We start from the raw sequence: 26,933 nt of genomic DNA on the forward strand, positions 1-26,933 counted from the left end.
TGCTCCTAATGAAAGAAGATTGTGAGGATGGATTACTGCAGCCAGTCATCCCTAGTCCCCTGTGGAAAAGACAAATACATTTCAAAGTAAGATTACAACCAGAGTTTAACACAGAAATATTTTTGGTATTATGATTTATTTATGAAAGGCCCTGGTGACTGGTGGAGGAGGGGCAGATGCAGACACACAAAGAACTTAAAGCTGTGGACAGAGGTGGAAGGGGAGGTGATCTCTCTAGCAATTGATGATGCAAAGCATGGAAAAATCCACAGAGGAGCCATGAGGGGAATAGTAACATTCCATGGCTGAGAAATCATTGAATGGGTTGCAGCCAAGGAGATGAAGATGGAAAGATGCTGGTTATTACCCAGCCCACTAAGTAGGAATAAGCTATAATAACAGATCAGTAGAATTACGTTGGTAAGAAGAAAAAAAAAAATCACCCCCCTAACTGAAATAGTTACCCTGGAACAAAAGTTGCGTAGACCAGGCCCGAATCTCTGCATGTGCCTTAGATTGAGGTGCCCCCAAATCACTGGACAAGTGTTTTGGGAAATTTTTGGCTATAGTCTGTCTGCCTCAGTTTTCCTATCTGTAAAATAGGAATGGTGATAATTATGTATATTTATAAAAACATTGCTCGAGCATGCAGGGGTGTAATCAGAAAGGCCAAGGCACAATTGGAGTTGCAGCTACCAAGGGATGCAAAGGGTAACAAGAAGGGTTTCTACAGGTATGTTAGCAACAAGAAGGTGGTCAGGGAAAGTGTGGGACCCTTACTGAATGGGGGGAGGCAATCTAGTGACAGATGAGAGCGAGGGGGTAGTGAAGCACTGGAATTGGGTTACCTAGGGAGGTGGTGAAATCTCCTTCCTTAGAGGTTTTAAGGCCCAGCTCGACAAAGCCCTGGCTGGGATGATTTAGTTGGCGTTGGTCCTGCTTTGAGCAGGGGGTTGGACGAGACGACCTCCTGAGGTCTCTTCCAACCCTAATCTGCTACGATTCTAACTCCCCCACCTTTGCAGAGTTTGACACCTGCGAATTGGAAGTGTTGTGCAAATGCTAGGTGTCCGTCCTATGGTATTTTAATAGAAACGTTACCCAGGTGATACCTAATAGTCCAGTGATTGGGCAATTTGTGAGATGCCTGGTTGGATGGATCAGACATTTAGTGACCTTTGCATGAGAACAATGTTATTCCCATACTGAAAAAAAAAACGCCTCTAGAGGTCAGGAAAATACTGCACCTGCCGCACTCCGGGCCAAACCGGCCAATGTGCTTTGGCTGCTTTGCATTGTCAGAGTAGTGCCAAGCAGCCAAAGCTACCCAGAGGATCAGGCCCGAGGGCCCTAATTCTTAAACATATTTATGTTCCTAACCTCCATCGAAATCAATGGGACCTAGGTGCCTAAACACCTTCGAGGATCTGGACCTGTGTACCTATGCTAGGTCTCTCTTTTCCCTCCCCTCCTCCATTCGGTATCTACACCTGTGGTGCTGTTTAAACTGTAAGATGGGGGGCTGGTGCAGTGAATAGACATCAGAAATGTGTTGTGATGGGGGCTGTTTTATTATTTTGACAATAAATGCGGTACCAAGTCAAATGACTGTGTGTTCCCTAAGCTGCTTGTCTTGCAGCCTTGAAGTCTGCTTCATCAAGGTCGGTCTGTCTGAGTTTTTTGTTGCAGTGGGTTTTTTGATCATTGGAAGAAAGGCCTCTTGCGAAGCCCAGACAGCATTCCTTCAGGGCAGTGTTGGCTGGCAGGACACAGTCGTTGTGGGGGCGCACTCCTTACTCTTGACTGGAAGATGCAATAAACAAGCATTGATGGCCCCCATATTTGGTGCGAGTGCTTAGAGTGGGGCAAAATCATTGCCCATCTCTAGGGCCGATACGTTGATGCACCCTGCAGATTGTTTTAAGAAGGGGCTTATGGAAACAAAATGGGAAGTGATCACTGGACCTCTAGGATGTGGTTCCGGTTCTCTGGGTATCGGTTTTTCCGCATTTCCAGATGTGCAGCTGGCAGCACAGAGTGGCACAGAGTACTCCTTGTCCCATGTGGTTAAGATCCTGGACTAGGACTCAGAAGTTCGGGACTTTATTCTTGGCTTTATCAAAGACTGTCTTGGTCAAATCAGTTAACTGCTCAGGGCCGCACTTTGCCTTCTATGTGGATAATACTCCCCGCCCCAGTCGTGTCTGTTTAGAGCAGGGACAGTCTCTGACTCTGTGCGGGGTGGGTGGGTGGGTGAGTGAGAGAGAATCTAGGTGCTGCAATAATGCATATACCAAATGGTCACCAGCTCCAGATTCCAGCTTAGTGCTCAGTAACTGCCTGGGAAGAATCCCTACTGGAAAGCATGGGCCGCCTGGCACTCGTTGGTAACAAGGACGGTGGGTGCTCTGTTAAGGTCCATCAAGACAGGCTGAGGTACAGGAGAGGAGAAGGAAAGGAGGTGTATGTGTACAGGGGTAAGGGTGGGGAGTCCTGTTTATGTCAGCCTGTCCTCGCTGCCAGCCCCATATCTGGAGTAGTAGGAGCTACACAGAAGCCTGATGCACCTCTAGGGAGCAGTGAGTTCCCCTCTTCAGATGGCAGCTGTTGTGCGCCACGTCACGAAGGTTGGGAAGAGGGTCTCTGTTTCCACCTCAGCATGCTTGTGCTTTTCCCCAACACGCCCCTTTTCCGTGCAGTGTGAGTGGAAGCTGAGGCAGGGAATGACCAAGGTCTGGTCTCGTAGCCCTCAGTCGTTGAATGCAAGCTCTGGATATGGCTGGATTAAGCTATCAGTGCTACGGACCCACACCCAGGGCCTCGTCTCCCACAGTCAGGAGATCCCGTGGGAATCTCCACTTTCATATCTAAGAGAAAATGTTTTTCCATCCCTTGCCGTTGTAAAGAAAAGCTTGAAAGAGCGACGCGAGCGTAACCACTGCAGTGACTCCTGCAAGAGCCTGCAGACAGTCTCCTGGGCAGATCCCAGGGCTGTACAAGTGGGGTAGCCTGAGCCTGGCCAAAGAGAAGCAGTGCTAAGTCCCTCAGCAGGGCATCAGATGGCTCTGCCGTGGGGAGCCTGCTCCTGCCGTCCCATGTAGATGCAGGGCTGCGTGGTCGTGAGGCATCTTGCCTATAACCCGTTTGCCTTAATCCAGCCCTGGCTCTGGAAAGTCATTCCTGACTCCATCAAACCTGCTTCAGGTCAGCCCCTTCAGGTTACCATTTCAGGCGCTCTGATACCACAGGGCCGGGTGCAGCATAAGAACCTGAGTTTCTCAGGCTTTGGTTCTTTCCTCGTCTCAGTGCGACTCCTTGCCTGCATTAATGTTGTTTATCTTCCAGAAACGAACTGCTGTTGCACTTGAAGACCTACAACTTGTATTATGAAGGTCAGAATTTGCAGCTCCGGTACAGAGAGGTGAGAAATCAATGAGTAAATATCGAGCAGGCTGGTCTTGTGACTTAGATGGAGGAGGCTGCGTGGAAAAACGAGACCGTCTGGGTCAATGCCCACCTTGGAGGTCAAAAAGTGACTGCTGGCAAAGCAAGCTGATTGCTGGTTATTATTGCAAGGAGGAGCTCTACAGCTGTGGGGTCCTGAGTTCCTATTTTACGGAGGGAGACATAAAGATCCAATGTATCTCACTAACTATATTGGTGTCATTAAAGAGACACAACTACCTTTACTGTGTGCAGCCGTATCTCCGTAAAGGTGCTTTCTACCAGTATACTTATTTCCATATGGGAAAGGGAATAAGCTATACCAGTACAAAGTCTCTTTATACTGGTGTAACTGCCTCCGTTCTAGGGCTTTTACCAGTATAACTACATTGGCTTAAAAAAATCATGCCCCTAAGCAAAATATTACTCCTAAAACTTAAGCGTAGACCAGGCCTGGAGTCAGGACTCCTGGTTCTGTTTCCAACATTGCCCAATGGCATGATGTCACACACTGAGTAAATCCAACACCATTTGGCTTTCCATTTCCCTGTCCATACCGTGGAGATGATATGGCCCGTCTCTCACATTGTGAGGCTTTGTTAGTGACGATCAAGTGTTTGGAGAGCCTGGTGGGGGGTAAGGGCAGGACAGGATGGCAGGGCTGTGTGTTTATATCTGCCTTGCTGAGGAGGAGAGGGCTCTGGCCAAGGCAGCGCTCTGAGATGTTGATGTGTGTCTTTGTGTTTGCTGCCCAGGAGGAAGGCGAGTTCATCGTCGAGGGTTTGCTGAACATCTCCTGGGGCTTGCGCAGGCCCATCCGGCTGCAGATGCAGGATGACAACCAACGGATCCGGCCTCCTCCTTCCTCCTCCTCTTGGCACTCTGGCTGCAACCTGGGCGCACAGGGGTCAGTAGATGGTCCGCTCTGCTTAGGGAGGAAGCTGTTGTTAGAACTCCCGGGCATGGATTCATTGTCTTGGTAGAGACATCTATGGGTGTCTGCTGGACCGCACACATGCAACACCGGGACCCAACATGCAGCTCCAGAAACAGGCCGATGAGGTTCTCCTCCCTACTGAGGTTGAATTAGGGCTTATTGCTAGTGTCATCTGCAGTCACTGGGGGAGAGTGTTGAAATGCCTGACCTGGAGAATTGAGTGATGCATGTGTTATTACTTGTATTGCAGTAGCGCCTAGAGGCCACAACCAGGAGCACAGCCCCAGTATGCTAGGTGCTGTACAAACATGTAGGAAGACACGCTCTGCCCTGAAGAGCTTACATGCTAAATAGGGTGGGAGGGGAAACTGAGGCACTGGGCGATGAAGTGACTTTCTCAAGGTCACACAACGGGTTAGTGGCAGAGCCGGGAACAGAACCCAGGTTTCCAAAGTCCTATTCCGGTGCCATCTCCACTAGGCCACACTTCCACCCTACTGGTTGCCTTCAGATTACAACTGTGTGCTAAGCTCTTCCCATCTGAGCTGGTCAACGCTACGGTGATGGTTTGTACAGCCCTATGGGGGAGATTGGGGAACTTCTGTAGCCCTGCTGCTGCTGAGGAGAATCTAGCTAGTTGGCTCATTGCTGAATAGACCAGCGCTACTGGTGTAGGCAGTTGCTGGTGCTCAAAGCCCTCAGTACATCTAAGGTGAGCTTTTCACATCTCCTGCCATCTTGCCCGAGAGGCTTTCTTTTGCCTCACCTAATAAAGCTGCTGTCTGCAGCCACATAAGTCCTTACTCCTGTGATGGGCAGGTCCTGCTACTGGGCTTAGGGCTCTACCAGTGCAGTCTGCTTATTTCAGAGAACCAGTTGGATGGTAGGAACTGAGACACCTGGGGCTTTCTTTCCCAGCTGTACCAGTGACTTAGGTGACCTGTTCAACATCACACAACTCCTGCGTGCTTCAGTTTCCCATCTCTGAACTGGGAACCTCTTGTAAAGCTATTGGAGATCTGTGGATGGAAAAAATCTTCTGTACAATTGCTGGCTGGCGGTATTAATTCTTCGTTGCCAGTTGGTAAACAAACATGAGAGACAGCCTTGTGAATTCCCATCTTGCAGTGCTGCTTTTTGTGTGCGCGTTATCTGGAAGGCAGTGAAAAGCAACCCAATCTACAACAGAAGCTAAGCTTGCTTAGGTTTGCTGTAGAGTGAACTTTCCCCTGGTTTTATTTAGAGTCAGTGTATTTCACTGACTTGGTATTTTAACATATCCCGTAGGAGGTATTCTAACTTCTTGATTTGCCAATAGAATTATTTTCCGCGCTTGGCTCTTGCAACTTCCCTACAAAGAGTATGTAACTTTAATACAGCTTCCTTCTCTCTGGCCCAGCTAGGGTGTGCCTTATGTTCCCACCATCAGATCTGGCTGTTGGCTCAGTTTCCCTGCAGATTGGATAGTTTAGCTCTCTGGCTAACCCAAAAACTACACCTTCCAGAGTAAACAAAAAAGTCAAAAAGGGGGTGTGGTGAGGGGGAAGTGAGACTCCCTGGGCAACAGTCGCTCGTGTTTACCTTGAAGGGCTAACGCAAGTTAAAACTACAACTGCCTTGTCCACGTTTTGTTTTGTTTAAATCACGTGTTAAGGTTTAACCTTTTTTTCCTCTAGTGAAGATGGGGCCTTGTCTTTTGCACCTTGCATTAACTGGTTATCCGATGTTAATTGGCACTTGACATATTTGTAAAGATTAGTTTGGATGTTTTTCCATGGGTATGTTTGTAGCGAATATTTGGACTTTTACCCTAGGCTAATCCTTCACCTAAGGTACAAACGTCCAGTGAAGACAAGGCGACAAAGAGCTGTCTCTGGTATGACAGAGACCCACATGAAGCTCCTTGCAGGATTGGGGCCTTTAATAACAGCGCTTCCTTTAACATAGCCAAATACAAAATTCTACACCAAGGAACGCAGGCCAGACCTACAGAATGGTGGACTAGATCCTGGAAAGCAGCGACTCTGAGGGAGAGTTAGGGGTCCTACGGACAATACATGTCATTGAGGAGAAAGACTGGAGTACTGCATCCTGTTCTGCTGTCAGCGTTCTGCAAAGGACATTGAAACATTTACAGAGGGTGCAGAAAAGAGCCACAACAATGATTGGAGGGCTGGAGAAGATGTCTCACAGTGAGAGACTTTAAGAGCTCAGTCTGTTTAGCTTACCAGACTGAGCAGTGACTTGATACAGTGTAGAAACCACCTTCGTAGGGAGAAAATCGCCGATATTAAAGGGCTCTTTCATTTAGTGGAGAAAGGCAGAACAAGAATGGTTGGAAGCTAAAACCAGACCCATTCAAATTGGGAATAAGGCACCATTTTAAAGTTTTATTTATTTATTTTTAAACAGTGAGGGTGATTAATCATTAGAACAAACTACCCAGAGAAGTGGTGGATTCCCTGTCTTTGTCTTTAACTCAAGACTCCGTGCTGTTCTGGAAGATGAGCTTTAGCCAAACACACGTTATGGGGCTCAACAGAGGGGTAACTGGGTGAAATTTTAGGGGCTGTGATATACAGAAGATGAGACTAGATTATCTGATAGTCGCTTCTGGCCTTAAACTCTATGAAAGTGTCTATAAATGTGACCGGGAGAAAGTAATGTGAAGACTGGGATGGGAAAATTAACGTTGCCTCCACCTACGTGGTTTAGAATATCCCAGAAAGGAAATGAGTGCTAATGAGCCTCTTGCAAACGAATGAATTTAGTCTCCTAGCCCCTACGGTGAAGTAAGCTAGTATTATCACTGCTTTACGTCTAGGTAAACTGAGGCACACAGAGGTTATGCTGTCAGGCTGTGGCAGAGCTGGGAGAAGTCCCAGTTCACTGTCTTGAACTGTAAATCTCATCGGTCCTGTCTCCCTCGCCTCCCTTCCTGTCCTTGTGATTTTTCCATCATTTCATTGTTGAGTGAACTCTCCTTATGTCTTGTCTTGCATCATGCGACCCTTGGAATCATTGTGTTGCTGCCTGTCTTACTTCACGGTACTTTCTTCACATCATTCTGGTATGACCACATTATTTTTTATGACCAGGGTGTGTGTGTGGGCGGGGGGACCCACCGTGGGTGTCGTACAAACATATTCCATGGGATCTATCTCTGAAGGAAAATCATCCTATATTTTGAAACATTTGATATAACCCAGTATTTGTTACGAGATCCTCTCTTCAGCCGTGAAGCCCAACAAAAACTTACTGTTCAAAACATCCAACTTAAGTAAAGTTGGCTGGGGGGGAATAAAAGGGGAAGGGAATTTGGGGGAAAACTTCATCAATTTTTTTCCCCTATAAAAATCAGTTTGGATGAAAATCATAGCTGGAAAATCGACATCCAGAACATTTCCATTGGCCGAGTAGTTTGATATTAAGAGCTGAGATGGGGACACAGTTATAGGGCATTAATCCTGCGCAACACATTGTTTTTTGCTTTGCTATGTTATCAAAAGGCATCATTACACTTCCCTTAAATCTCCAGAAATGTGGGCAATCTCCTTTAGAAAGCCACCTGATCTTTCCAACTGCATAAAGTCCTTACTGATTTGCTGATATTACAGCTAATGAATTGGACTTGTCAAATGATAAACTTTTGATTGAACTAATAGATTGACTTTTCATTGACTGTCTTACCAGGACCAATGCATTCCATTTAGCTGTGTGTGAAGATGTGGGGTGCATTGAAAAACAATACTTAAAATCATCATGTAGGCACTGAATTCCATGGCACTGGGACACACTGTTGTGTTTTTTGCCATAGCATCTAGAGACCCAACCAGTCTACGCTGGGTACTGTATGGTCTCACAGTACAACAGTCCCTGTCCCAAAGAGCTTACAATTTTAATACACAAGACATGAGTGGCGGAACAGAGAGAAGCGAGCTCTCCCATGTCATCCAGCAGGTTAGAGCCAGGAATAGAACCCAGTTTCCTGACTTCTAGCCCTGAATGCGATCTCCTGGACCCACTACCTCTGCATAGCTATTGAGAGCAGAATGTGACTTGGTGCAAGTGCCAGCTACTAAGAGGACTGAAGTCATGCGGTGGCATTGCACGTCACTGCAGAGGGGTGTACATCACCTGCAGTGTCTTAGCCAAGCTAAATCTGAGGGTCACTTCAGCGTTCTCCCCAGGTATTAGACTTTGTGGGACTAAAAGCCCAAAATCTCTCCCTGCTGTAGTGTGGAGAAGTAAATAGTGTATTGAAAACTAGGGTGGCAGAAATTCTCTGCTACGTCCAACAGCGGACACTGTCTTTGAATTACTTTACAGACTAATGGCAGTAGAAATGAAACCTAGCAAGCTTTTGCCTTGTCAAATAGGGGGCCCACTCTTGCCTCTGATCCAAAATTTCAGTCCCAGCCTTCTTGGCTTCCAGTGTGTGAGTGTGCACGGGTGTATGTACCTCAGTCCGGTATAAAACCGGAAAGTGTCCAGGGATGAAATTCACCCCTGTGTGGAGGACCAGCAAAAGTGGGCTGGCCCTTTTGCACAAGGGGTGAATTTCCACCTTGCTTGTATTTGTGTAGGGGTTATCTGGCCTGGCTACATACTCTGAGATACGACTCTTACTTGGGTGTGTGTTAGTGTTTTAAAAAAAAAAAAAGTCCATTAGATGAGGCACCCACATCTGACATTCCATTATGTGTGAGAAAGTGAGCTCGGTGTATTGGCTGGTGACTTTGATCTTGTATTGTAACAGTATGTCTGTCTCTTCATTAGGTCTGCAGTGAAGCCAAGTATCATACCCGATATTCAGATTACAGATGTTGACACCCCCACGGATGCTGATGACTCAGAGAGTGGAACAGGTGAGACCAGGATGGTGGGTTTGCTAACTGATCTGTTTTATTTCAGTAGGCTGTTCCAGTATAAACCAAAGGGGTGATGCCCCATGCCTAAAACTTTTGCTTTCTTTTATTCCAATCTCTTTGATTCAGTGGAATCACTCTGTCAGAAATTATTCTTGCATGTGTCTCGCATGAAATGGTTTATCTATCTGTATTATAAGTAGCAATGCCTTTAGCTATGGTCGCTCAAGAGTTTCCCAGCACGTTTAAACGGTGTACAGTAATTAAGACCAAGGTCCACACATTGAATAACAAGGATAAGAAGAAACAATCAATAGCTGCTTGTTCAGTGAGCACTGTCCATCCTATGCATTGAATGAGTCAGGGTTTGTTTTTTTTAACATTGCCTATTCCTGTATCTTCCTCTCCAACCTCTCTGGCCCTATCGCATTCAGATTCCCCGGGAAGGGAGTTGTTGCTATGTTAACCTGTTGAGTTCTTTAAGCCTAACCCAAAATATCCACCGCAGAAATCTCGGGGAGCATGTTCGTGTGGGACCAGCGTAGCCTTTGCCGTTTGCCCAGAAGCTATGCAGGTGTCATAGAAGCTACTCCGAAAGCCCAGAGTGAAACCCCAGAGGAAAGCAAGGGTTGTTGAGTAACAGTCTCCACTTGTCCCCATGCTTCCCTTTCCTTTGGCAGTCCCCCTGCGCCCCTGATGCTTGGGTTGCTCCCGGGTTGCAAGAGGAAGAATAGGAGCCATTGTTTAGTAGCGTTACCATGGAGAAGTAAACATTTCTAAGAAGTTCCTGCCCCCCCCCCCTTTCAGCTGTGTGTGCACACAGAGTTGAGTCTGAAGGGCCTTTCCTGTGTAAAGAGCAGAGGGAGATTTGTCTCTGCTCCAGGCATGCTTTAGTATAGTAACCCTTACCATGCTGGTGTTGTGCCGTCCTGTTGCCTTGAGCTCTGATCCTGCCTGATCTTCCACCCTAAGCAGGGTTAGGTTGGGTTGCTGCTTGGATGGGAGACTGCCCAAATGCTGTAGGGAATGGGGTTGTTCTTCACTAGGTTGTTATTTATATTCCAGTTGGGATGGGGAACTAGTTCCTGCTATGAATAGAGGCACAGGGGAAGGATCTGACTGGCCAAGGTCTCTGTGGTAGAGCTGGGAATAGAATCCAGGTCCCCTTTCTCCAGATCCTATATCCTATTCCTGGGACCAAACTACCCCCGATGCTCCTTTTTGTGTCTTGGTGCTTAATGGGTGCCCCAGAATGGCATTAACAGGTGGTGCTGCCAAAGCTGTCCTCTTGAGACAGAGAAACAGAAAACCAGATCATTTCGGATCATTGAAGACCCCCATGGCCCATCTTCCAAGGGTGTGGATAGAGAAGTCCCGAGGACAAGGCAATCTGTAATCACAGTTTGCCTGTCTGGATCTTCCTGCAGTTCTGGCTGGCTGATCAGCTTCCCCTCCTTGACTGCTATGCAGTGTCCCAAGACACTGTTAAAGACCCACCGTGTTGCTCTCTGGAGATGGCTGCTTTTCAGCAGTAGATGAAGCCGTTCCTGTATAGCCATGGCAATGTGCTTTGGGAGCTATTGGGAGGGAAAGTGCTATCTAAATGTTAATTCTCTAAAAGGCTAATGTATAGTTGGGAAATCTTCTCCATCGTGGGTAAGTAGCTCTCAGTGCGTTTAACGAGTGTGCCTGTCTTAGGACTCCTTCTAATGCCTTCTTTACCGGGGCAATCTGACCATATCAGAGGAAGCTGCGTGTGGGTCTGTAAAAACAGGAAGTCTACATCCTTTCTGCAACGGCTCCCTTGTTAATGTAGCTTCGTTCCATTATGTTCTTGCTCGGGGACTGGCTGGTGGGGTAGAGAGATGGAATTGTAATCTGGGTTGGGCCTGAAAGTGCAGTTGCAACCCTATGTGGTTTATATCATGGCTTCTTACGGATGTGCCTTTTCTCGGTTACATTTTGTTTTCCCACCCTGCCCCTTAAGACTCCTGGACGCTTTTCTGCTGTTACAGAAATGGCGTCTGGCATTTGGGCGTTGGGAGCCACATGATCCTGACTCAGCTACTCGCTCACTCTGTGGCCAAGTCGCTTGTCTGAGGCGCTGAGCACATGTAGCTCCCATTAGCACTTCAGATGGTAGGTGCTCAGAATCTCTGAAAGAAGGGCTCTGACCCTGTCTCCCTTAGCTTCCCTAGTGTCAAAGTGCCTGATACGTCCCTCCCTGGCAGCTGCGTCGAGCACCAACTACCTGGTATGTGCGAGGCACTTGGAACGTAGCAATCGCCCATCTCAGTGTTTGGTTATTATTACTTGTCTGAGGTACCTTGAGAGGTGTCTTCTATTAATAGCATGGCATTGCAAAAACCTTTATTGTGGTTGTCATATATGCCCATAAAACTGCTACATAATGTACAGCTAGGACTCCTCGTGAATGTTGGCTCACTGTTGCCTGTCTGTGGGGGGAATGGAACGTGCAAGAGATTCTGTTGGCACGGACGTGCTTTGAATTAAATTTTTTTTTTTTTTTTTTAAGTCCTAGCTCAAGTGGTTCATTAAAAATGGATGAACTGCTATTTCATTATAATCTGGATATGGGCCAGTTTTTATTCAGAGATGTTAAGTATTGCCTTGCATCTCCTGTTCTCATTTTTAAAAAATGTTAAAATATGACAAGAAGAGTAAGATGCTTAACTTCATAAAAGAAGAGATTGTAGCCAAGTAGTTGCATGGATTTACACTGCAATTGTGAATTAATAGCCTCCATTGATAGATGAAAAAGATGATGTGGATTAATTAGGGTGACCAGACAGCAAGTGTGAAAAATCGGGACAGCGGGTGTGGAGTAATAGGAGCCTATATAAGAAAAAGACCCAAAAGTCAGGACTGTCCCTATAAAATCGGGACATCTGGTCACCCTAGGGTTAATATATAAACCAGCAGCTAAGATTATATTGCACTAGCTCTAATTGGTTTCAGGCTAAAAAATGCAGAACTTTGCATCACTTTAAACCAGGAGTGGGGGATCTTTTTTCTATCAGGGGCCACTGACCCACAGAAAAAAATCAGTCGTGGACCACACACAGCCCCATGAGGGAGGTGGGGGCTGCGGAGGCTCGGGGCTTCCCCTAGGCTCCAGGCAGGGGATTGGGGTGCGGGAGGGGGTGAGAGCTCCGGTGTGGGGTCTGGGGTGGGGCTGGGGATGAGGGGTTTGGGGTGAAGGAGGGAGCTCTGGGTCAGGGCCAGGGGGTTTGGAGTGCGGGAGCGGACTCAGGGCTGGGGCAGGGGGTTGGGGTATGGGAGGAGATGTGGGGTCTGTGAGGGAGTTAAGGTGCGGGAGGGGGTTCCGACCTGGGGCAGGGGGCTCAAGGTGCAGGCTCTGGCCAGTCAGCGCTTACCTCAGGCGGCTCCCCGATGGTGGCGCAGCGGGGCTAAGGCAGGGTCCCTGCCTGCCCTGGCTCCACACTGCTCCCAGAAGTGGCCACCATGTCCAGCCCCTAGGTTGAAGGGCCAGGGGACTCTGCGCAGTGCGCGCTGCCTGCATCTGCAGGCCCCGCCCCCGCAGCTCCCATTGGCCACGGGTCCCGGCCAGTGGGAGCTGCGGTGCCGGCGCTGGGGGCAGGGGCAGCACGTGGAGCTTCCCTGATCACCCCTGCTCCTAGGGGCCGCAGGGACATGCTGGTCGCTTCCGGTTGCTGCATGGAGCGGACTTTTAACGACCTGGCAACCCTCCTCCCGCAGTGGGGCGAGCTGGTGCTTGCGGCTCCAGCCCTGTGGCAGGAGTGGTAACGGGGCTTGGAGCTTCTGGGCCATGGCGTGGACACTTGTCACGGGCCGGATGAAATGAAGCAGGGGGCCAGATCCAGCCTGTGGGCCGGAGGTTCCCCCCCCCACTTTAAACCTTCTTATAAGCAGTTGTTTTCTGGAACTGTCATTTTGTACAATTAGTGTTAATATCGAATAATGATAGAGACAGTGTTATTATAGTGGTTCACAAATTGAAGATGAGCCAACGACGTGATGCAGTTGCAAAAAAGGCTAGTATCATTCTGGAGTATATTAGTGGGAGTGTCATATCTAAGACAGGGGATGTAATTATCTCACTCTGCTTGGCATTGGTGAGGCCTCAGCTGGAGTACTGTGTCTGGCTTTGGGTGCCACAGTTCAGGAAAGATGTGGACAGACTAGAGGGAGTCCAGACGAGAGCAACAAAAATGATCAAAGGTTTAGAAAACCTGACCTGTGAGGAAAGGTTAAAAAAACTGGGCACATTTAGTTTTGAGAGAAGAAGACTGAGGGGGGACCTGCTAAGTCTTCAAATATGTTAAGGACTATTAGGAGGAGGAAGGTGATCAATTGTTCTCCATGTCCACTGATGGTGGGACAAGAACTAATGGGCTTAATCTGCAGCAAGGGAGACTAAGGTTAGATATTTGGAAAAACTCTCTAGCTATAAGAGTAGTTGAGTACTGAAACAGGCTAGCAAAGGAGGCTGTGGAATTCTTAACAGCTTCCAGTGATGGGAACAAGTCTGCTTGTCCGGGAAGATCTAGATTTATTTGGTCCTGCCACAGTGTAGGGTCAAGATGGACTAGATGACCTCTTGAGGTCTTTGTTTTGTGGCAGTGCCTAGTAGCCCCAGTCACAGACCAGGACCCCATTGTGCTGGGTGCTGGACAAACACAGAACAAGGAGATGGTCCCTCCCCCAAAGAGCTGACCATGTAAGTAGTAATGACACATGTTTCTCCAGTGGTATCTCCTTTTACACATGTGAGTCTCTTGTTTTAAAGCCATTCCTACTCTTAATCTCAGATGTCGGAGACTTAAAACCCCAGCAAGAGGAAACTCCACAGCTGATGCGAACTCGGAGTGACGTGGGAGTCCGTCGCAGGGGGAATTTCCGTACTCCAAGTGAACAGCGGCGGATCAAACGCCATCGGTTTTCCATCAACGGGCATTTCTACAATCACAAAGTAAGGACCCGGAGTCCAGACAGAGCATTTAGTTACACTTTTGAAGTGCCAGAAAATAACTTGAATAGCAGATTAAAAAGAAAGTATCACTATTCAAATGTCAGCACTGATTATGTGGCTGAAGAGTAGCTCTGTAGTGTGTTCCTACTTTTGGTGACCTTGGCTGGGTCCCCAAAACCCATCCATGTGCAGTAAGCCTGGGATCCCCTGAATTCTTCAAAATAGGGTTTAAATGGGACTTGAAAGGTGCCTAGACCTTGGGCTGAGGAGAGCATTGGAGTGAACTTTGCCCGGGTGGGGGAGGGGAAGTGTTTGTGAGGAAAATTACCGATGCATATTGTGCTTATTGTAATCCAAATCCGTTGTCTTTTCCATTCCTAGACATCTGTGTTCACACCAGCCTATGGCTCAGTCACTAATGTCAGGATAAACAGCACAATGACCACTTCTCAAGCTCTCAAACTGCTGCTCAATAAATTTAAGGCAAGTTTTATCCCAATTTACTCTCTCTATTAAACCTTCTCATTAAACCCGTATAATTTAAGATGCTTTTTTAGTTCAACAGGGTCTTTGTATCAGAGAATCCTGGGCAACTGCTTGGTTCAGACCAAGCAAAGTCAGAAGTGAACCATTGCTTGGACCAAGCGGTGTTTCTTGTGCCTAAAGCAGGGAGGTGGATTCTGCTTCCCACTTTTGGGAGGGGTTTTGTCCGGAGCAGGGCAGCCTAGTGAACAGAGCACTGGAGTGGGGAGTCAGGAAACCAGAACTCTATTTTTGGGTCAGCTACTGACCTTTCTGACCCATTGTCTGTGTCTCTGTTTCCCCTGGAACCCTTTGTCTACTTAGACTGTAAGCTTTCTGGGGCAGAGACGCTACTTATATGTATGTACAGAGCCTAGCACAATGGGGCCCTATTCACTAGGTGTTACCATAATAAAGCTAAAGCAGGGGTGGGCAATAATTTTTCGCAGGGCGACCACTCCACGGTTTCTGGTAAGTTGTCAAGGGCCGCACGTTTTTACTATATTAATGGAGGGGGTGTGGGTTCTGGGAGGGAGTTTGGTGCAGGAGGGCGCTCCAGGCTGGGGCAGGGGATTGGGGTGTAGGAGAGGGTGAAGGATCTGGGATGGAGTTTGGGTGCAGGAGGGGGTTCTGACCGGGGGTTGAGGTGCGGGAGGGGGTGTGAGGTGTAGGCTCTAGCTGGGAGGCGCTTACCACAGGTGGCTCCCCACTGGCAGCGCAGCAGGGCTCAGGCAGGTTGCTTGCCTGCCATGGCGGGAGCTGCAGCCGGCTGCTGCTGGCACATCTCTGCGCACCCCTTGCGGGGAAGGAGGCAGCAGGTCTCTGTGTGTTGCCTGCGCCTGCAAGCACCACCCCCACAGCCAATGGGAGCTGTGAGGATGGCCTTTGAGGCGGGGGCAGTGTGGAGAGCCGCCTCCCGCCAGGGTGCGCAGAGACATGCCAGCAGTAGCTGGCGGCTTTTGGGAGCGGCGTGGGGCCACAGCAGGCAGGCATCCTGCCTGAGCACCCCGCTGCGCCGTGGGACATTTAGCACCCCGGAGATTGTGAGGGGGCAGCCAAAGAGCCTGGCGGGCTGGACAGAAATGTTAAACGGGCTGGATCCAGTCCGCGGGCAGTATTTTGCCCACCCCTGAGCTAAAGGAATACTAGGCTCTGTTCCCAGCTCTACCCTATTTTTTTAACCCATCTGCTAAATGGCTAGAATTCTTGCCTGAAGCCAAAAGCGCATTGTGGAGAATTGTCTCTTATCCAAGGACTTGCAAGTCCTTGGATGCAAGGTGTTATGAAAGTGCAAAGTGTTTCTTTTTTCAAAAAGTAATCTAGCTGCCTTTTGATACTTTGACATCTTTCTTTTTTCCTGGGTTCAGATTGAAAACTCGGCTGACGAATTTGCATTGTATATTGTCCACACCAGCGGAGGTAAGTCTGGAAGAAATCCTCAAGCTGTAATGGTTTAGAGTAACTTAGCTTAATTGGCGACCTCTGCTACGTATCTTTAAGGCAGTGGTTCTTAACCAGGGGTACACATGCCCCTGCAGGTACACGGAGGTCTTCCGGGGGGGGTACATTACCTCATCTAGATATTTGCCTAGTTTTAGAACAAGCTATGTAAAAAGCACTAGCAAAGTCAGTACAAACTAAAACTTCATACAGACAATGACTTGTTTGTACTGCTCTATAGACTATACACTGCAATGTAAGTACAATATTTATATTCCAATTGATTTATTTTATAATTGTATGGTGAAAATGAGAAAGTCAGCCATTTTTCAGTAATAGTGCGCTCTGACCCTTTGTTGTGTATTTATGTCTGATTTTTGTAAGCAAATTGTTTTTAAGTGAGGTGAAACTTGGGGATACGCAAGACAAATCAGACTCCTGAAAGGGGTACAGTCGTCTGGAAAGGTTGTGAGCCACTACTTTAAGGGATACTGCCAAGATTAAAAATAGTATCTTCTGCTTTGACTGTATGGTCTGTTTTCTAATTACTGTCCTATATATTGGGGGGGCCCGTTGCAGAAAAACAGAAATTGAAGGCTACAGATTATCCACTGATTGCCCGCATTCTGCAAGGGCCGTGTGAACAGGTCTCCAAGGTCTTCCTGATGGAGAAGGACCAAGTTGAAGAAGTCACCTATGATGTGAGTGTCTTTGAGTGGAGCACCAAAGGCTGTTAAGCTTTAAGAGTCTGTGTGACGATACAGAACTATTTTGCTGACTCACCCTGGAGGCAGGTTAAATGCATCTCATAATAGCCAGCTCAGGAATATAAAAAACAGGAGGTATCTCTGAAAGAAGAGGGAGGGACAGGCGGTCTTGCAGGGAGAAGATGTAAAACAGCTAGTTTGAGTGAGAAGGCTTATGTTCCCAAGTACAGTCCTGCTTCGGGGATATGCTATTTAAATAAGTGGGTGTGGGAATATTCATATATATTGTCATTGTAGGCATGTGCTGTGTTAGGAGTAGAGTGGCAATCCTCCCACTGCGGGCACTTAACCAGGTGAAACTGGCTAGCATTGCAATTAAGCCATACTTGTAGCATGAGTGCAAATGCTAAAAGTGCATAACTTGTTCAGCGGAAAATGCAGAGCCAGTGTTCAGCTGTGCTTGAAGTTCGCCATCTCTCTTCCCTCTAGCATGCGTGCCTGCAATTTTCATGCTGCTGCCTCTGGATTGGAACATGGTGTTACTCTTAGGAGGAAATAGAGGACCCCATAATCTATAACTGAGAGTGGTGGGGAGGGGGATTAGGAAAGCAGAAAGTTATTACCAACTGGAATCTGGCCAAGATGCTACATAAAGTGCTCTTGCGAAAAGCGCTGTGAGATCTCAAGTGTTCTGGCCTTGTTTTGAATTTTGGCACTGATGAGGTAGGACAGGGAAATAATGCTCTTGCATTATTAGGAGAAAAGATCACTTCCTGCTTGGCTCAACAAACATTGAACGCATTGCTAATAAGTCTACAGAGAAGACCTATAGAATTTTAAAACTAAAGTATGCTAATAGCTTATAGCCGGGGGATAGTTTGCAAGTTTGCTTTAAAAATGCAACAGAGAATCTTTCTTTATGGGAATATCTAGGGTTTCTTCAAGGGTAACTGCTGTTCAACCTTATTGTCTGTTTCAATTGTGGGATGAGCTTAAGGGACCCAAATATGATGGTAGTTGGGTGTTGTAGGGTAAAACTTTAATTTGGGGACTTTTTCAGTGGGTGTGACATTTCCTGGGTTGCTCAGGGCTGAGAGACACCTCACTATCACCTGCCCTTAGCTTGAGGGAGCCTTGTCTGGGCCTGCTCCCCAACTCCACCAGCCTCTGCAACACAAGCAGTCCTCTCTAAGCCTCCGCAGGCCTTGCTTGCGCTCTCTCTCTATGGGGTAGCGATGGGCACACTCCAACCACCCAGCCCTGAAAGCATCTCCCTGGAGCATCCAGCCCCTGGTCTGCTGAACATTCGCAGTATTCCCAGAGTTCCAAAGAAGTAGTAACCCCCATCTTACCAGTTTCACCTCCGAGCACCACTCTGTGTTACTCACAGCACTTAGACATGTTGGTAGTGAAAACCGGTACAAAAGTCAGAGTAACAAAGCATACGAATTCAAGTGGAAGTGTTGGAATCAAATGGTTACCTATAAATAAAATCGTAACATGCATTCTAGAGCCTGGACTTAATTAACAAGATACTTTCATGTCTAAAGCATTGCTTGCCAGTGCTATGCAGCCAGGGGTGGCTGTGATCTTTCATTGTGAAGTGGACAATATGCCGTACAAGTAGTGTTACCATCTGGCCGGTATTTGACCGGCATGGCTGGGTTTTTTTTTTTTTTTGTTTTTTTTTTTTTTTATGGATTTGCCAGTTGCTAGGAAAATAATTTAATCTGCCAGGGCTTTTTTATTTTTTTATTTTATTTTTACATAGATATAAAAATTTGCATTATTAAGTGTCTGTGTCCAGCTAAAGATGCTGCAGTGTCCCCCATTCCGCGATAACAGATCAAAACTGTTGATAATACAGCAGCTGTCTGCCCACCAACATGCAAGCGCACCGTGCATGTGCACGAGAGAGGGTTTGAGTCCCACAGGAGTGAGGAGACATGAGATATTCTCAGTCTTATCTATATATGATGTCTCTCTAGATACTATAAGTGGCTGTTGGGGAACCGGGGGTGTGTGTGGAGTTGCCTTGTGGCTGGGGAGGCAGTGGGCTTGCCTTTGTGTGTGGGGTGCCATTTTTTTGCATTTCAAAGGTGGTAACCCTAAGTACACCTAGGACCAGACAAAGAGATCGCATGTTCCTTTTAGGCAGGAAGTAGATGCTTATCTCCTCGTGACCTTACGAGCATAATTTTTAGCATAGATGCATAACTTCTTAAATATCTTTCTTGCGTACATTTTGTAAGGATTATAATGAGCAGTGGGCTACTGGCTCTTGGTAGAGACATCACATGACACCTTTTGGTGAGCTCTACTACATGTCCATAGGGATCCCTGTAAAATGATGTACCCTGAGTGTCCGCAGCCAGTTGGCATCAAGAGGCCCATAGGTCATAGTGGGTCTTGGGAGACTAAATCCAATTAGGTGGTTCTGAAAATTTTACCTTAAGTCCCTTTTAAGATACATTTTGAAGATTCAGCCTTCATCTCTCTCTCGGCCTTTTTTGATAAGGGGTGAAGTTACAATTCCCAAATAATAGCCAAACCTGATTAATCTATATTCATCGCTGTAGTGGATGATGGCCGAGTCCATGCAGAAGGTTTACCAAGTTGAGTTCCCTTATCAATACCCCATCTCTACAGTATCCAACTCCTTAGTGATTGGGTTGTAGGGCTGGTTGGGAATGTTTTGAGGAAGCGTTTTTTGTCCCAAAACGCAGATTCATCAGAATTCAAAACTGTTCGTGGGAAAGGGTCGATTTTTTTGATAAATTTCCCACTTGGAAAAATTTTTGAACAGTTTTGAAATTGCTGAAATTTCCCATTTTGACATTTTTTGAAATGAAAAAGCTGTTTTTAATTCAGAAGACTTTTTGTTTAAAAAATTGACTTAAATAGTAATAAAAATATTATAAAAATATATAAGTTGAAAACTAAACATTTTGAAATGTAACTTTTTGACCTGATCGCAGAGTTTTTGGATGTCTTTTTTTATTGGGTTTGGTTTTTAATTTTTCGTTCATAATCATTTTTGAGACTTGAAGTTCTTATCCCTGTTCAGGATGGGAACATTTCGGGATGGTAAAAACAGGCACTCTTTGGATTAATAAATCACCTGGATCTGCCTGGCTATGCCACTGACTTCTGTCACTTACCCTAGTTTTATAGCATCAAGAGCCAGATCATGTGATCAGATTTTAGCTCTTCTACTTTTGATCAACAATCATTACAACCTCTCATTTCTAACATGTCCCTTGCCATAATCCATTGTTTCAAAGGAGAGAAATTAATGCTCATAGCCAATAGCTATTTTCTGCCATCTGGTGGATAATAGAGTGTAATCCTATTGCAACTGGATTCCCTGTTTGTCCTCACATTTAATTTCAGCAAACAAGACAGAAAGTCAGCAGAGTTCAGGGTACAGTGTTCTATATCAATTGATGGAACTTAGCAGGTTTCATTCCCTCAGTAGACACACATACCCTAGGATCTGTGCACATGTACTGGAGAGAGGTTAGAGTTCACTCCAGAATTGAGACCAGCTTGTACAGACAAAATGATTATTGGAGGTCTCTTCGCTAACTGATTTATAGTGATTTGTATTAGCAGAAAGTAAGTGGTATGGATATAAAAGATATTTTCATTTAGAGTTACTGGGATCTGTTCTGCTCTGTTACACCAGTGTAAACCTGGAGTAACTTGTCTGACTTCAGTGAAGTTACACTGGTGTAACAAACCAGAATACTGGCCCCTATGGTTCAGAAAAACCAGGAATTTCTGTTTTTGCCTTCAGCTTCAGTAATGGTTGAGTAAACGTATTGAATCATCTTGTTTAAGGAAACTGCCATTGTTTGTCTAGATTTCCTCTTGCATCGTACTATAGGATCATTCTAGTCTTGAAATATTTTGTGGCCAATTGCAAAGATCCTTCAGTGAGGTGTTCCCAAATGTCAACGTTTCCCCAACATTGGTGTTGCTGCCTTTTTTGCAAATGCGCAAACAGCTACTGCATTGAGTTACATTGTATAGAATGGAAGGAAACTCGCATCACAAGGCAGCATCCCGTGAAAGGAGAACAGTTAAACCCGTGAGCAGCGGTTTATAAGAAGAAGCTATAGACTCACTGGCCTGTGGTGCCCGGATGTAATAGAGGGCAAGAGGTGTTTTGCCTAAGCAGTTACACTGGGGGCCTGTGATTTGCTCTCTTCGGGTGGGGCTTTTGGAGGTACTCAGAGTTGAGCCAACGCTCCTGCTACTGACGTCACTGGAAGTGTGATCTATTGTAAAGCCGGTCACTCCCTGTGCATAGGGCCAGCACAACGGCTATATGCCACTTAAGCCCTGCTTTTTGAGGGCTTAAGTGATAGACTTGTGCTGGCTCTCTCTGCATCGGGGGCGGGGGGGACTTCACCATCCATGCCTCAGTTTATCAACCTTGTACTGGGGGAATGCTGCCCCCGGTGGTGGTGGGGGGCAGTATGGTAGGAGGTTTAAATGCCCTTAAAGCACTTTCAGATCTGCCGATGACAGGAATTTGTTTGGTAGTGCTCCGTCCATTGTGTTCTCTTATTTTTCCTTTCAACGCAGGTTGCTCAGTACATCAAATTTGAAATGCCAGTTCTTAAAAGCTTCATCCAGAAGCTCCAAGAAGAAGAAGACCGTGAAGTGAAGAAACTTATGCACAAGTAGGTGCTTCCTTCTCAACTTAAAATAGTCCCGTGGGCTTCTTCCACGAATGCCTGAGGCCAAGATTTGTCACAAGCAGGTGCTTAAAGATATCGTCACATTAGGAGCCTGTGGGTTGTCAGGCTTGGTTGTTGGAGCACGGGTCAGAGTCAGACACCAGAAGTCAAGCGGAAGGTCGGAATCAGGATTCTAATTGGAAATTGTAACCATAGTCGGGAGACGAGCCAAGGAACGGAGCCTGGGTGCGAAGCAGGGAACAAGAGCACGGTCTGTGAAGCAACAGGCCAGGCAGTGTCAAGTTGGACAGACAACTTCCTGAAACTTCAGCTGTGCTTAAATAGCATGCCTGGACCAATCAGAGGTCATGAGGGGTGCTGCCAGTCGGGTCTTCTGTGGGTGGACTTCCTGTGGTGTTTACTCTCCCAGGATTTGCAGTGTGTTGATTATGGCTGTGCTGTGGCTGCTGGATGGTAGAACAGAAGCATCAGTAGCCCAGACCCGGGGTTTAGTCCTCTGGATCCGTATACCTAAATCCATACTTGTGCACCTAAATAAGTGGCCCAATGTGCAGAGGTTCTGAACTGCTTTCTTCTCCCTTTCAATTTAAAGGGAGTTACTGGTCGGCGAGTACTTGGGGAGGGAAAAGGCGAGCCACACATCCAGGTGCCTATCTGGGCGTAGCTGCCTAAAGTTAGGCACCTGCTTTCGAAAAGCTTGGTCCCCCTTTTCCCCCCCCCCCAATATTCAACCTTCTCTGTGCAATTCTGTGGGGAAGCAGAAGACACTGATATTGCATATAGCCCATTCTTGAATTGTGGCAACAGGGGCTTTCTGGCAATGGGACCCATTTTAATAATGATGATGCTGATAAATGGTTTTGACAATATTCTGCACCTTTTTCTTATCCCAGTGCTCCTCAGCTATTAGCGGGGATTGCTTTACCCCACTTCAGATGCAGCCACTGCTGGGCTGGAATGCAGAGACAGGATACCAGAGTAGATGGTCTGTTCCAATGTAGCATTTCCTCTGTCTTTATAATGAATTATTTCACAGCGCTTCCAAGTGTGCCGGGTGCTTCAGAGAGCTGACAATGTGATAGTCTGTCTGTCTATCCTCAGTGGATGCGAACATGCCAGTTCAGTTGGTTTCAGGCTTCGAACACGCTACCTTTTTAGCTGCTGCCTTGGGGCAAATCTACAGTATGGCGCTACATCGGCGCAGCTGCATTGACTTAAACAGTAGTGTAGACCAGCCCGAAGTGTGTCTAGGAAGGTGAATTCTAGGTTATTCTTTGTGTCCTTTGACGTCCCAGCAGTGCTGCTAGTTCTCTTGTGGGGACCCAACCAGTGTCAAACCCCTGGCAGCATGAATTTGTGAACTGTGAGGCGTGAAGGTACGATTGTTCCCTGGCTGAGAACCTGGCCCGTGATGACTTGCAGTGGGAATGGTTCGCTGCTATTCCTGCAGAGAAATTAACAGAGATGAAAATGCTCCATTTCTGGCAGTATTTCAACTAGAGGCATCATTTGTACATGTCCCCATAAAGAATGCAGGGTGGGTGTAGGAGGAAGCGTTCTTTCTTCTATTTTCATGATGTGGCTAAATGTGCTGGCTAAGTCATGTGTTTAAAAAGTCCCTGGCAAGCTCAACCTTCCTTGTTTCCAGTGGTTAAACAGATGGGACCTTGGGAGAGGTCTGTCTGGTTAGACATAGAGCTTGGGTCAAGGTTTGTTGTGAAGCTCAAAGCAGGCTTGTCTGAGGTTCCCAAACTCTTGGTTTGAGCATTGGTCTTCTGAGCCCATAGTTGTGAGTTCAATTCTTGAGGGGGCCATTTGGGGATTTGGGGCAAAGATCTGTCTGGGGATTGGTCCTGCTTTGAGCAGGGGGTTGGACTAGATGACCTCCTGAGGTCCCTTCCAACCCTGATATTCTATGATTCTATGAAGTTTGGGCTGACACATGGCTTCATATGGCTTTGGTTTGTGGCTCTGGCTACCTCAGAGGCCTGTGCCTCTTCTCACGCTTAGCAGACAATTGAGAATATCTTGGGCTGTTGGCCCATAGATTTACAAGAACATGAGAACGGCCATACTGGGTGAGACCATTGGTCCATCTAGCCCAGTGTCCTGTCTTCCGACAGTGGCCAATGCCAGGTGCCCCAGAGGGAATGAACAGAACAGGTAATCATCAAGTGATTCATCTCCTGTCGCCCATTCCCAGCTTCTGGCAAACAGAGTCTAGGGACACCATCCCTATCCATCCAAGCTAATAGCCATTGATGGACCTATCCTCCATGAATTTATCTAGTTCTTTTTTTAACATCCTGCTCACAACTATACAAAGACTGTGACTGGGTTAGAGGTAGAAGGCCCTTGACTCATGGAAATGGGCTCCTCCACTCCCTTGCCCGGTCAGAGTCTAAGTTCAAAGACCTTCAGGGCCTATTGTGAAGTTCATATGAGTGAGGAGTTATAGTATTGTTGACAATTTGTCAAGGTACCTAGATTTTTGGGGCTCGGCTCTAACAAGGCTCTTCCTTTCTTCCTTCCTTCCTTCCTTTAGATACACAGTCCTCCGGTTAATGATAGAACGAAGACTAGAAGAGATTTCCGAGAGCCCGGCAATGATCTAAAGTTCTCCTCAGCGCTGTGCTGCAGCCTTGTATCGGCGATTGGTCTCTCTAAGAATCCCTGTTTACATGAAGAACAGAATGAAAAGAAGATGCACTCCATCCTGGGAACCAAACCTGAATGCAAAACCCTGCGGAGATTGAATGTGTGTCCTGTACCTGCTCAGCAGACATGGATGTGTGAGAGTCAATGGACTCCTTCTGCAGAAGGAAAATCTTCCAGTAATTTTCTTTTTCCCCCTCTTAAAGGAAATGATTTACAGAAGGCAAGCCCAGCACTCACAAAGAGGAGAGTTAACCTTGCTGGCATGGGATATGCCCACCAAGGCTGGTGTGGCATGCCTGTGCGCCTTGACCTGCAGTGTCTGTACTGAAGAAGCAGTTGCATTGAGAGGAGTGGATCATGCTCCTTTGCTTCTCGCCTACTGCCATTCTGAGAAGCTTATCCATGCTTGAGTGCTGATGTTACTGTGCATATGTTCTCATGTCTGTACGCAAAGAAGAGAACAAAACTCATGCTCACTAAAGCTAGTAAACCAGCTTCTGCCGTGCCCGCACACTTAGAAAATACTAGTCCGTGTAAATGCTCCAGACCAATCCCAGTACTGGTAGCCACTTTGCTGCAATAACTCCTGCCAACCTCCGCTCGTGCCAGAATGTCGTGCGTTATGAAGTGTGTTTTGATGGCAAGATATATGTTATGTGTAGCTTTTTTCCCGTACAGGACAGTCCTCTTTGTTCTTTATTTTTCCTGTTCAGAGGGTTCTCAGAGTGCAGCCACAAAAGATATACTTTTTTTCCCCCCTGCATGGTACGGGTGGGAGATCCATCTTGTTATCCCCTGGTGCTCGACCCCTCCTGCCTTGTTCTGCCCCTATTGCTTCCCTGACTGATGCTTGGCGCCTCGCTTTCATGTGTGGGGTCACCAAACGTATGTCTGCACTGCAGCTAGAGGTGTCATTCCCAGCTCGGGGAGATGTACATGTGCTACATTTGATTGAGCTAGCATGCCAAAAGTAGCAGCAGAGGTAGCAGGCCATGCTAGCCACCTGAGTACAATCCCATCCAAGACCCTAGGTAAGGACTCAGTTCTGCTAGCTCGTGCCACCGCTTGTACCACTGTAGCTGCACCATTCTATTTAGCGCACTAGCTTGATCAGAGCTAGCGTGTGTATATCTGCCTGAGCTGGAAATCAGTGTATATCTTCCCAAAGTGAGGAGGAGACAGAAGACTAGCGTGAGCAGGAAGTGGAGCCCCCAGAGGGCTTGTGGGAGACAGACAGCAGCTGGAAAGGAAGAGATGCACCTGCCTAGGTTGGGAGCCTTGACAGCTGTATCCTCCAACATAAATGCTGGCACGAGATCTCTTGGGAGGACTGATGGGTGGGGGCAGATGTTCCGGAAGTTGTTACAATTATAACCATCACCTGTTGGTGGTTTGGGCAGCTCTGTCCTTGAGAGCTTGGAGTCTGTGGGTCGTGGTGTGGAGTTAGACCAGGGCGGCTTCTGGGGGTGGGGGCAGAGGAGTGTTAAGTGACTGGTTTCTAGAGTGAGGCTTGTGGGCCTGATCCTGCAAGGTGCAAAGTTCTCTCAACATGTGATAGGCCTGATTCTCCCCTCTCTGGTGTAAATCAGGAGTAACTCTGAAGTCAGTGGAGCCCTGCTTCAGTAGCCGTTGGTTGGTAGGTATGGTGTATGGGTGGTGTTGGTGGCCTGTGATATACAGAATATAGAGGATGTGGTGGTCCCATCTGGCCTTAAACTCGATGACTCTGTGACCAGCCTAAAAAATGGTATCAAGAGGCAAATTGACGGGTGCGTTGCTGAGCTAAGCACCTTGCAAGGACAGGCTGTCAAAGTCAACAGGGACTGGGAGTGTCCATGAGATACTCCAGTTGTGTGATACTCACGTGGTTGTCACAAGGAATAAAGGGAGCCAAGATGTGACAGTTCCATGTAGCTTGACATCAAATATTATGTAGATTCTGATGCATCTGCCAGAGGAATGTTTTGAGATGGGGGGGGGGGGGACAATTTTTTTTTTCCAAAAGTGCCTCAGAGACTTAGGAGCTTCTGGAAAATTTGCCTCAGAACCTTGATTTGTCCACACCTGTGATTAAAGACTCTTGATCCATAAACCCTTCCTCAAGCAAGGGAAACCGACTCCCACCAGCTTACTGTCTTTGCCTAGAGTTATACCGAGCGATTCCTCAGTTGCAGAACATGAGTTGGGTTGGGGCTGTTGATTGGAGAGTGGCTAGTTGTCAGTGGATTTTTAATCTCTGCAAGCAACAACAATATCACCATTAGCTTCACACTCCAGCTAGTTTGACAGGGACAACGTGGAAGTAGCCCTTCAACTCCTGGTGTCTTAAATTCAGCTGACTGTCTCTAAGTAGTGTTTACCGTCTCCACTGTGTGTGTGTTTTGTTGTGGTTTTTTTTGTATGATGGGTGTAAAGCACAATGGAGCTTGTAAGGCTCCCAGGTTAGTTGTAAGTGGCATCCTTCCATTTGGCTCAACAGCTAGAACTGCTTCCTACAGACTAGCAGGCCCTTGGTTCAAAGCCTAGCTGGGATGACATGGGACACTTATTCTCTGAATCCAACCCAAATTTGATCTTCAGTCCTTCATATCTGCATTGGCAGAGCCCATAACAGGAAGGCCTGCTTGTAAATGATGACCTCAAAGATTAATCTAATGCTGGTTTTCAGTGAAC

The 26,933-nt window shown here is 47.0% G+C and overlaps 1 protein-coding gene across 1 annotated transcript; it reads left to right on the forward strand.

The window, feature by feature from the left end:
• On the forward strand, positions 1-26,639 carry RASSF2 (Ras association domain family member 2). The gene is made up of 10 exons (XM_029912851.1): positions 1-86; positions 3,346-3,421; positions 4,200-4,351; positions 9,161-9,249; positions 14,064-14,224; positions 14,606-14,707; positions 16,114-16,165; positions 16,766-16,887; positions 21,487-21,584; positions 24,148-26,639. The coding sequence occupies exons 1-10, from the start codon at positions 28-30 to the stop codon at positions 24,215-24,217; spliced, it is 981 nt and encodes a 326-aa protein (XP_029768711.1). The 5' UTR covers positions 1-27; the 3' UTR covers positions 24,218-26,639.
• Positions 26,640-26,933: the final 294 nt, after the last annotated feature.

The sequence above is a fragment of the Terrapene carolina genome, unplaced genomic scaffold (genome assembly GCF_002925995.2).
Source record: "Terrapene carolina triunguis isolate 2854851 unplaced genomic scaffold, T_m_triunguis-2.0 Scaffold53, whole genome shotgun sequence".
NCBI classification, from domain to species: Eukaryota; Metazoa; Chordata; order Testudines; family Emydidae; genus Terrapene; species Terrapene triunguis.

Excerpts from the sequence above, each read along its gene's own strand:
- RASSF2 (XM_029912851.1), top strand. The coding sequence starts at position 28 with ATGGATTACTGCAGCCAGTCATCCCTAGTCCCCTGTGGAAAAGACAAA. Across the intron at positions 14,708-16,113 it reads TGCTGCTCAATAAATTTAAG|ATTGAAAACTCGGCTGACGA; the intron begins GCAAGTTTTATC and ends TCCTGGGTTCAG. Across the intron at positions 21,585-24,147 it reads GTGAAGAAACTTATGCACAA|ATACACAGTCCTCCGGTTAA; the intron begins GTAGGTGCTTCC and ends TCCTTCCTTTAG.